Genomic DNA, 11,516 nt, shown 5'->3' with positions numbered 1-11,516 from the left:
CCACTTGGTGCTTCTCCCCTTTAGTACCAATGCCCACCACATGGCCAGTCCACTTCTTTGGTCCAGACCAGACTGACATTCTTAATGCTTGTGGTGATAACCTAGCTTATCCTCTTTTGCAGGGCTGGAAGTGGAGCCTGTGGGACACATTCTGTCCACCTTTAGTGTTGATTTGACTACTGTGAACAAAATACAAATGGATACGAATAAAAATTATGGGACAATAAATGAAATGTGAAATGTGAAAAGTAAAAATGCGGAATGGTTCCCAGAGGATTTACTCTGATGTTTCCTCAGATGCCAACAGAAGGTCAAACACCCAGAAATGAATGACATTCCCATCAGCCTCAGCATACATACATTATGCTAAGTGATAGCTGGCAGCATTGGCCTGTTAACATACTACACTCAGTTGATGAACATTCTCATTGCTAGGAAACATCTGTTTGTTATGTCTTTTCTAAATGCTTTTATTGTTTGTGATTATATGTTTCCCTTCACTTTATTTTGCAGCAAACACTATTGCATTATGGCACATTTTGAGCTAGTTAGATTCGGTTGACTTGCTCTCTGTTAGGTTTGTCTGGCTTCGGTTCTGAAATATTGTGTGAATAAGTTGCAGTTGATTTCATACTGATTCAGTGGTGTTGTATCTCCCTCTCGCCTTCGGCTTTCTGGCAGCCAGTGGCTCAGAGATGTTCTCTCGTTCCTCCCCTGCTCTAACCAAAAATTAGACTCAGGACGCAGCAGCGATTGCCTCTCTAAACAGAATGGATCTTTCTCCGCGACTACTGACTGCGTGATCAGAGCTGGATCAAGCTGGAGCCCAGCAGGCTTCAGAGTGCTTTTCCTTCTCATTGACTGATGCTTATGAAGCTCAGTGCCTCACATCTCTGATCACAGTCCCTGCTGTGGTGACAGCTGCTACCTGTCTGCCTGGCCCCTCTCCTGACCTCAGGGAGGTCAATAAAACAGTCTCATTCAGGTTGGCCACATGTCCAGAGTCCAAAGTCTCCTTCAGTCCATATGTTTGACCAGCAATAATTGGTCGTCGGTCCCAGAGGCTTTCCTTTAGACGCATTTCTGACCACTTGCAAGACAAAGATAAAACCACATCACCCATATATAAATATATATATATTCATGCTTCATCTATTTATTTTCAGCTGCTCAATTGGTTGGTATTTTATATGACTTTTGTGCCGTTGAACAGAAATATGTTCCTGGCAGTCTGGAGCTCTAGCCTAAAAGGGATAATAATCTTCAAAACTAATGGTACATAATTGTGGCCAAAGCACTTTCAGGGGCATGGGGACACTTTTATCTATCTATCTATTTGGACATTATTTGGAGCAAATATAGGCTACAACATGTTAAACAAGTAGAGAAGATCAGTTAATTTAGCTTAAAAAATTATTTAGTTATGTCGGTTAAGATGTAAACTATTACTATATTATTACTACTGCTACTATTACTATTACTGACTTTGTATGCAATCGCTCGCAAGTTTGTGTTTGCTTGTTTGTGATAAAGCTAGCGTAATGTCCTTGTTTTCTTACCCTTTTTTCTTTTAACACTTGTCACTTGCTTTTGGTTATTTTTCTGTGCAGTTAAAATCTTCATGTTGCTTTTTGACAGTTGGATTTTACTGTAATTTTGTCCAAAAAAAAATAATGCCGAGATAAATGAAATGACGTAGCTTTCCTCGGATCCGTCTGCTCTTTCTCTCTCTGTTTGTCAATAAAGTTGGGTTTTGAAGCCAGCCAAGATGGCGGACTACGATTTGACAACCAAGATAGCACATTTTCTGGACCGGCATTTGGTTTTTCCTCTTTTGGAATTCCTGTCCGTGAAAGAGGTATAACAGCTTTAGCTTTTTATAACGCCAAAATATAATTTAGTTGTTTCTTAGAGGCCATTTATAACCGAAAACACGGTTGTTGCTAGCACCGATCCCTCCCCGCAGGCTAGCTGTCACGTCAGGTTACGGTAGCCCGTCAGCTGGTAGCAACTTTAGCTAGTTAAACTACGACTCAGTTTAATCTTTAATATTGGAGTGTTGATGTAATGTAAGTTGTAGTTGCAGTAAATGGACGTAGTGCCGGAAACTAATGTTATCGTTAGAGCTTTGGCTAATTAGCTCCTTATTTAGCTTACCTAGCGTGTTAGCATGTATCTCAGCTGTCAGACTGCGCAGACATGATGCTGAGATGCCCAGATGTTTTTTTTTTTTTTTTTTTAATTTTAATCTCCGTTTGATACAGTTGTTTGTACAATGACTGTGTTTGTTTTTTTCATTGTCACAGATCTACAATGAAAAGGAACTTCTCCAGGGAAAGCTGGACCTCCTCAGCGACACAAACATGGTGGATTTCGCCATGGATGTTTACAAAAACCTGTACGCGGACAAGGAAATCCCACACTGTAAGAGAGACAGCTGCATAGTATTCATACAGTCATATATTGATTTCAAACAGCACAATTTACGGCTACTGTTGACCTCCCACGATGCACAAATGCTTTTAGTTGGTAAAGATAGTTAATGGTTTGTTCCACACATTGATATTTGGCTGGGTTTGCTCATTTCAGTGTATAACTTCCATATAAAAACAATACTGAGACACATTCCATGAACAAAACAGGAGCAGGAATTATTTGTATTAAAGCATATACAGTAGTTAAAGGAAGAGCACTAGACCTTCTTTTATGCAACCTCAGTGCGGGTGTTGTCCCAGCCACTAAAGCTGCTTATGGGTCAAAGAGATATAAACATACTAGAACCATAATCCTGAAAAGAGCTTTGTTACTATCCTGAAAATCTGTAGTCGAAAAATATTTTGCTATGTGGTGCTGTTAATTTTTGATGTGAAGTTATTGTAAGAGAAATGTTAGTTTTTCCTCTTTATTTAGTCTTATCAAGCGCTGACGTAAATGTGAGAATATGTCCTGTTTCAGCTCTTAGGGAGAAGAGGAGTACTGTGGTGGCCCAGCTGAAGCAGCTCCAGTCGGAGACGGAGCCAATTGTCAAGATGTTTGAAGACCCAGAGACCACTCGGCAGATGCAGTCCACAAGGTCAAATCAACTTGTTAAAGAAATGCATCCCTATCCAATACTTTGCACAGTTTATATCGCAGTATTATAATACTTTTGAAATATCTGCGAACTAAAGCCTCATCTTGACACTGACTCTCGTTGATCTGTTTGTTTCATCTTAATCAGAGATGGGAGGATGCTATTCGACTATCTTTCAGAGAAACACAACGTAAGTTTCAAAATGTTGGTTGTTGTTCTTTCTTTTGCTCTTATTGTATGACAATCGCACTGAATTTTTAGCTTTGAAGTTGGTTTTTGCAATGTGTTTTGTTTCCATAACAACCAGCTGCCACTGCAAGCCAGCAGGACTGTTATCCAAATCTCCGAATCCTAAAACATCCACCAACACCCACCCAGTGCTCATTATTCAACTCTATGATCGGAGAAGCCACTTGCCACTCTTATGCTAATGGCTTCTTTCGTTTGCGTTTTTTACATTATCATCAGATGAATAACAGTTCATCTTGTTTTTTGTTTAGTTGGTACATAAAAAGACAATGTTGATGTCATGTGAGCTACTCTAAGAAGAGGACTTGTCAGTGTAACTAAAAAAAAGAGGCTTTGTTTTGTCTGACAAGATGAAAGATGTCTCCAATCAGCTACATTCTGACAGCCATGCAGCTTTTCACAATTAGTTTTCTTTGAAATACGAAAAAGGCAAAGCCACTAGCAGTTTGAAAAACAGTGGATTAGTGCGACTGTTGAAAGTCAGAGTCATTATAACCGTGGCCACACATTTTATAATGACCCTTTGCCAGCTTAACGCAGGTAGAAATGGCAGTCACACTCTAAAATACCTCTATATAATTGGTAGCTGGTCAGCTTTCAGCCTGGTTTAATGAGCTTTAATTTTTATGTTCCCTGTCTTTTTATGTCTTAGTTTCGGCAAGAGTACCTGGACACTCTGTACAGGTACGCCAAATTCCAGTACGAGTGCGGTAACTACTCTGGGGCTGCAGAGTACCTCTACTTCTTCCGTGTCCTGGTAAGAATAACGGCAAAAGGATAGAAAAGCTCTTCACAAGCCACAGTAGATGAAATGTTCTTCAGACTACTGCTCAGTCAGATTCTGAGGCGCTGATTTTGTTGCTCTCTGCTCAGGTTCCCTCAACGGACAGGAATGCCTTGAGCTCTTTGTGGGGTAAACTGGCCTCAGAGATCCTGATGCAGAACTGGGAAGCCGCCATGGAGGATCTCACAAGACTAAGGGAGACTATTGATAACAACGTTAGTGAATAATACTTTAAGAAACAATAATTCATGCTATCTTACAAATGTAATCAGGGTTTGCTAATTCTATTAGTGATTCGATCTGGAATGTAGAAATAAGATGAGATGGGTCGAGCAGCGACTAGCAACGTGGAAATGACTTTGCAGTTTCTTGTAAACTGAAGTCTGAAGTCAGTGAAGCTTATTTTCAATAATGTCAGAGTCAGTTTCAAGGCGTCCTGACTGAAATCAAATAAAAGTGTAACCAGATGAAGGTAATTTCCCTCCAGAGTTACTATGTGAACCTTCTTCTTCAGTCATTGCTCTGCAATTTAGCGGGACTGTTTGTCCCTGAACGTTTGTCTGACTTGTATTTATTGGTCTTCCTTTTATTTCATTTCCTAACAGCTATCCTTTGTGTCCTCTCCTTTCAGTCTGTCAGCTCTCCTCTTCAGTCACTCCAGCAGAGGACCTGGCTCATCCACTGGTCCCTCTTTGTGTTCTTCAACCATCCCAAAGGCAGGGACAACATCATCGAGCTCTTCCTCTATCAGCCTCAGTGAGTCTCTTTGTCTTGTAATATAATGAAAAATGTTCACCCTTTTTTTCTTTTTTAGATACAATAGGCACATTCACAGGCTCCCCGGCACTGTCATCCTGAGCTTATGTTACATTCTTTATCTTGCTCGAGACCATATGGCTGAGGGACACACTGGCTCTTTCCCAGCTGAAAACCTGTGACCTTTATTGAGGCCTCATTAGTTGGAAGGCCACTTAGTTGTCAGTTTCTTAACCTGAATGTGTTTTATATTTTGATATGCATTGTTACTGCATCCACTGGCAGTAAAAGGTAGTTTTTCAGAGCCAAGAATTTAAGAGAATATCTTGTGCAAAATATCTCCCTGCCTAATTTAGATGGATTCATAATCTATTTCTTAAAGTAGGTATAACGGCTGAATAAAATAAAGACAATGTAACTATAAACATCCAGAGAGGAACGCAGGGTTCGTACGGGTGCTTGAAATCCTTGAAAGTACTTGAATTTCAATGTTGTGTTTTCAAGGTCTGAAAAGTGCTTGGATTTTAGTTTAAGTGCTTATAAGTGCTTGACATTATAACTGTGTCTTGGCAACATTGGGATCAGACTGGATAGTTTGCTTATTACAAGGAGAAATAAAACCTGTGTGTGTGTGTATCATCACACATGCAGCCTGGTAGCAATAGAGAAGGATGGCTGAGGAGAAGGTGAATTTGATGCAATTTGGACTGATGACACGTTCAATATTAATAAACTTTGATGAATAAGCAAACAGCTTATAAAAGTTTATGTCAAAAAAGGAAATTACTGGGTGCTCTCAGGTCTCTCTTTGTCTCGGTGCAAGTGTGCCTGAAGAACGCCAAGTGGCGTCCCTTTTTTTGGATAAAACTTTGTGTTCTCCTTTAATTTCTAAAGTTTTTGCTATTATGAAACATCATTGTAGAAGTTTACAGCGTAATACAATGTACATAATTGTGATAAAGAGTGAAAATAAATCATCATGAGTATATATATTCCTGTAGATATGTATTTTACCCCAGCGATAAGGTGCTGGAAAATTCTGTAAATGACCCTTAAAAGTGCTTGAAAAGTGCTTGAATTTGACCTTGAAAAATGTGTACGAACCCTGGGAACGAGTGAAGAAAAAAATACATAAATCCATGAGAATGCTCACAGCAGTTTGGCTTCATTCAGTTTCTTATACGGTATGTTAGAGTGAGTAGGTAGTAGCTTTTTTTGTGTGAAGATGTTGGTCCTTGAGATTATAGAGAAAGTGACTTTTTCACTCATATGAATTAAATTTAATTCCTGAATCGCTCAAGTGCGTCCCCTGTCTTTGAATATTTTTCCAAAAGTCTACAGGTTATGTTGTTATGTCGCTCTGTTAAAGGTGTTACGCTGCATGAATAACAGTGTTTCTTATCGCAGCTTCTGCGCGCGAAATATTTCCTCTTTTCTTTTGGAGCAAAAGAACTTGTACCAATTTCGTTGTGATGGCAACAAATTCTGTCACCAATGTGTGCCGCCTTTGTGTTTTTCAGGTATCTGAATGCCATCCAGACGATGTGCCCACACATCCTGCGATACCTTACAACTGCAGTCATCACCAACAAGGATGTACGAAAGCGCAGGCAAGTGCTCAAGGACTTGGTTAAAGTCATTCAACAGGTGAGGTTAATGACTGTTTGCAAATTAATTCTTATTGTGAAGTCACTAATTCATCGTGTCTCAAGGATTTAGTCGACACAGAAGCGATGACTTCTCTCTCTCTCTCATGCAGGAGTCGTACACGTACAAGGACCCGATCACGGAGTTCGTGGAGTGTCTCTACGTGAACTTCGACTTTGACAGTGCCCAGAAGAAGCTGAGGGAGTGTGAGTCGGTAAGGATTGCGCTCTTAAGTTTCCCCTTCACTTTTTTTCTGCATGACAGTGTGTGTTTGTCATGGTGCACAGGCCTAAATCGCCCAATAAAAGTTAGCTGTCTCCTGGGACTGAGGGGTAGTACGGAAGCTTCCCTTGGCTATGGTGCTCTGATCTCCTGAGTCTCTGGCATTTAACTTTGCAGCTATTCAGCCTCAGCAAATCCATGTCTGGCCTGATTTGCTGGCTCTCACTTTTATTCAGTCTGATTTTCAAAGCGGAACAGCTGTCAGATTTGGGGCTCGGTTGCCTTCTCTTTAGAAACCCTTGAGTGCAGTTTTGTAGATATATTTGGGGACCTCTTGACGCACTCTCATCAATTGGCTTTTACCCCTCTTGTATAAATTATGCAGTGATTGCGAAGGCCTCAACTATCCTGTCAGATACGGAGTGAGAGCACACTGACAGCAGAATGAAGATAGTTCATTAAGCCGTTCTGTTGGTCTCTGTTGATGGACTCTGTTGGCTTTTAACGATCAGGGGAATTTAATTAAATTGACACGATTTACTGTCCAGATATCAACAACTCGTCCTAATTAAGAACTTTTTAATTTATGTAAAATATATATATATAGATTGCAGCAGTGGATCTGCTTTCATCTTGATCGCAAGATGTAAAAATATTCATTCGTCCACATTCATTCACATTTGGTTTATTTTGCTCATTTCATTGAAGGATTTCCAAAATAACTGTACAGAACAAATAACACACTTAGAACAGCATCTATAATACTAGTGACCAAATAAACTAATTGAGGATTTAGAGGATCTACGGCACCTTAATTTGTGTTTACACATTAGCGTTGAATAATTGGATTTATTACACAAAAACAGCTCTTTTTGCCGTATTTCCTTTAAAATTCCGACACACTAACATATTCATGGAGTTAAGCCAAACATCCCTGTTGATGTTTCTCCGATCGCTGCTTTAAGACCACAGATGGAGACATCGGGACATAATCTCCTACAAAACACCGTATTGGCTCATGTGTGGTGATGGTTTTATGATTCATGACGGACCGTTTTCATGTTTTTCTGTAGTACGAGCTTGGCAACAGCGATGGAGAAATGTGATAGCATCTTGTTGTGCTGACATTTAAAAAAATGTATCTTGAGAATACATTACGTTAAATGTTGATATATCTGCTAATAGCACGAGCATGTTGGTTTCTTTTTTCTTTTTTTTTTTTTACAAGCAGAGAATAATTCTGTGAGTTTGCGATATAACTCCTTGTCAGCACATGATTCAGTCTTCACACTGAGCCTCCTATACAGCAGTCACACACTGATTCATACATGTGCATTTTGGGGATATTTGCAGACAAAAACTCCTCTCAATCCAAACCAGGAGCCCAAAACAAAACCATCACATAAAAACCCCCACTTTGTGAGGTTGGATCATTTCGACCGGGACATTTTAATGTATGGGTAGATAAACCGACAGCTGGAAACTCTGCCAGGACAGCCGGACCACAAGGAATGGTTTCCAGCACATTGTGTGTGGTTGTCGTGTCACATTATGTACTGAAACTATACTTATCATCCCAGTAAATCATGGGTATGGTCTCGAAATCATAGCTACACACTGTAGAAATGTTTATGTATGAGCATGTATTGGAAAATGTGCCTCATCTGGACTCTTTCTGATTTCCTCTGAACTTTCTTATTCCTGAGTGAATGCTCTGCATGTAAAGTGAGCGATGCTTACAGTAGTATGGTCTTTTATCCTTCAGGTGCTTGTGAATGACTTCTTCTTGGTTGCTTGCCTTGAGGATTTTATTGAGAACGCCCGTCTGTTCATCTTTGAGACCTTTTGTCGCATTCATCAGTGTATCAGCATCAGGTACACCGTCCTTGACTTGTCTTCTAGTGTACATTGCTTTTGATGTGTTCAAGAATTGCTTCAGTGACAACATGAGAATGGTGAAGAAAAGATCTTTTCAACTTCAGGATGACTTAAATAATTTTACTTCTCAGTGCTCCCAAATTGTAGATTTTATTCATGTCCCCTCGGTTTTCATGTTCAAGAGCAAAAAGGGAACTTAAAAGACTTTGGATTCCCCCAAAGGATATTTACTTGACTGAAATGCCCCCTCCCCCTTCGCTCTCTCCACTCAGCATGCTGGCAGACAAGCTCAACATGACGCCAGAGGAGGCGGAGAGGTGGATCGTCAACCTCATCCGTAACGCCAGGCTCGATGCCAAGATCGACTCCAAACTGGTGAGGCTCCGCATTCACTGATCCACCTCCAGTCAGACGGGCTTCAAAACACGGAGCCTCGCATAAACAGCCCTGACTAGACTGCTAATTTGTGTAGTATAAACGGCTACGTCAGTGTATTTATCCTGCTTATGCGGGACTGAAGCCAGCATCCAAAGCCTGTCAGGAGTAATCTGGCGGTGCATTTTAAGGTAGGGGAAATAAACGTTTGTGAATGTGTTTGTCAGGGTCATGTGGTGATGGGCAACAACGCAGTGTCGCCGTACCAGCAGGTGATCGAGAAGACCAAGAGCCTGTCCTTCCGTAGCCAGATGTTGGCAATGAACATCGAGAAGAAAGTGGCTCACAGTAACAGGAATGAGGTAAACTTCCCATTATACATGTTTACAGAGATACGACCTGTTCACCCTTCAGCAGTGTTTAGGAAAATACTATTTATTGGTACATTTTTCTTTCTTTCTTGCACTGAACTTTCTTTTCAAACATCACAACTACTTGTCTTATGTATAGAAGCTACCAGACTTTATGTATTTTCTATACATTTTACATTTACATTCAAAGATACACATGTAAGGAGAGTTAGGCTCTTAAAGGGTAACGGCACCAATTTCACCAATTGTCTGGGGGAGTACTTCTGTATATTGTTCGAGAAACGAGTAGAAAGCCTTTGTGGCTCCAGAGGAAGCTTAATGTAATCAGCTAAATTGCCTCCATTGATGTCACTCAGTGGCTGTATTGCATTGTGGTTAATGTAGGCACCAGGTTTAGAAAACTAAGAAGACTCTGTGGAATATAAAAGGCAATTTATCCAATTCTGTTCTGTCAATTGTGATAAATTAGTTTTTTATTACCCATGGGTGTACATTACCAACAATGCAACTTGGCTGCTGAGTGACATCACAGGAGGACATTTATGAGATCACATGCAGCTTCCTCTGAAGTCACCAGAGGTTTTATACTATTTGTATACACACTTGAACTTGTAAAATTGGTGGAGTCACCCTTTAAGGTCACATCATTCACATGCTTGATGCTCCTACTGCCCCCTGATGGATCTGTGTGAAAACACAACACTTGATCTTTTCCTCATACAGCTGATTGCAGTTGTGACCTCTGACTTCCTGCTTGTGGATATATTTTTTTTAAGCTTGTATTATGTAACTCGATACTCTTACTTAAATCTGCTTAACACATTTCATTTTGGGTAATAAGTAAGTGCTAATATCGTCTGCCAAAAAATCATAATATTAATCATGATATTATGAGTTTGTTTTATTCCTGCCAGTCGTTTTAAGAGAAAAGCTGGCAGGTGTTTTCAGTTGGAGAGGATCTAAATTTGGATCAAATCTCTTGTTGACTTCCGTCTTCTAACACCTCTCCTCATGTTGTTGTTTTGTTTTTTTTGTCTGTGTACTTTTCTTCTCAGACACCAAACTGGGCTGCTCAAGACTCCGGCTTCTATTAAAATGGAAATCAGCGTCAAGAGGATGCGGACGGCTCATGGGGATATTATTTAGGCTTTTTTTATTGTATTTATTAATCCACTAATTTATCACTTTATTTGCGATGTTATTTAACTGCCAGCTTAACTGCTGCGATAAACATTATCCAAGAGGAGGCACCTGCACTTGACGTGGCCATTTTAGCCTGAAGTATTATTAATATTAAGTCACCACTATTCTCATAACTGACGAGCTGTTGATGAATATGGTATTAGCTTGATTTTGCAGTCAGGTTTCATGAATAAACATTACAAATGTTTTGCCTCTTAAAAGTTTGTTTCTTCTTCCTTTATTACTATTTGACCACTAGGTGGCAGTGTTGGTTTAGTTTTCTGCTGTCTGCAGATTTGTGGCATTTCACCATCTGAGCATTTCATACTTGAGTGTTTTTAAAAAATGTGTTGACGTGTTGTCAAAAATAAGAACAGACCGATGCAAAATCGACATGTAAGTTAAATGGAACACTTTGAATGTTGTCGGACATATTAAAGGACAAGTAAGCCCAAAAATGAAAATTCAGTCATCATCTACTCACCCTCAAGCCGATGTAAAGAAAGGGGAAATTTCATAGTCCACAAAACATTTAAAAAGTTTCACAGCAAAACAGCGTTGCAGAATTCTCCTAAACAACTGAAGATGGAGACATAAAAACATTTGAAAAATAATGGGGGAAAAAAAACAACCACAAAAACTGGCTCTTTACGACCTGTGCTGGGTAAAATGGAACTCCCTTAAATGCTGATTTGAGAAGAAGTTATTCACGCAGTCACTGAAGCAAAAAGAGTTGTCGCGCACCCCGTCTGAAGCAGGTGCATGAGCTTGACTGTGTGTCGAGGATGTGAATAATGTCTTATCAGATCAATTTGGGATCTCGGGGCATCTGGAACCTTGATAATGCCGGATGAGCTGTATGGTACCATTACATGAGAAGCTCCAGAAATGTTTAGTAGACTGTGAAACTTCACCGCACTTTCTGTTGGCATGAGATCAAGTAAATGATAAACTGACAACTCACAATACTCTGGTCATG

At 40.0% G+C, this 11,516-nt stretch overlaps 1 protein-coding gene across 1 annotated transcript; it reads left to right on the top strand.

The window, feature by feature from the left end:
• Positions 1-1,723: 1,723 nt before the first annotated feature.
• On the top strand, positions 1,724-10,758 carry eif3eb (eukaryotic translation initiation factor 3, subunit E, b). Its single transcript, XM_030409780.1, has 13 exons — positions 1,724-1,858; positions 2,307-2,424; positions 2,956-3,073; positions 3,221-3,263; positions 3,975-4,079; positions 4,196-4,321; positions 4,738-4,862; positions 6,383-6,509; positions 6,622-6,723; positions 8,497-8,606; positions 8,882-8,984; positions 9,212-9,346; positions 10,411-10,758. Exons 1-13 carry the CDS (start codon positions 1,769-1,771, stop codon positions 10,447-10,449), a joined length of 1,341 nt encoding a protein of 446 aa, XP_030265640.1. The 5' UTR covers positions 1,724-1,768; the 3' UTR covers positions 10,450-10,758.
• Positions 10,759-11,516: the final 758 nt, after the last annotated feature.

Source organism: Sparus aurata, chromosome 3 (assembly GCF_900880675.1).
Source record: "Sparus aurata chromosome 3, fSpaAur1.1, whole genome shotgun sequence".
NCBI lineage: Eukaryota > Metazoa > Chordata > Actinopteri > Spariformes > Sparidae > Sparus > Sparus aurata.
This window is presented reverse-complemented; position numbering and strand designations above follow the sequence as displayed.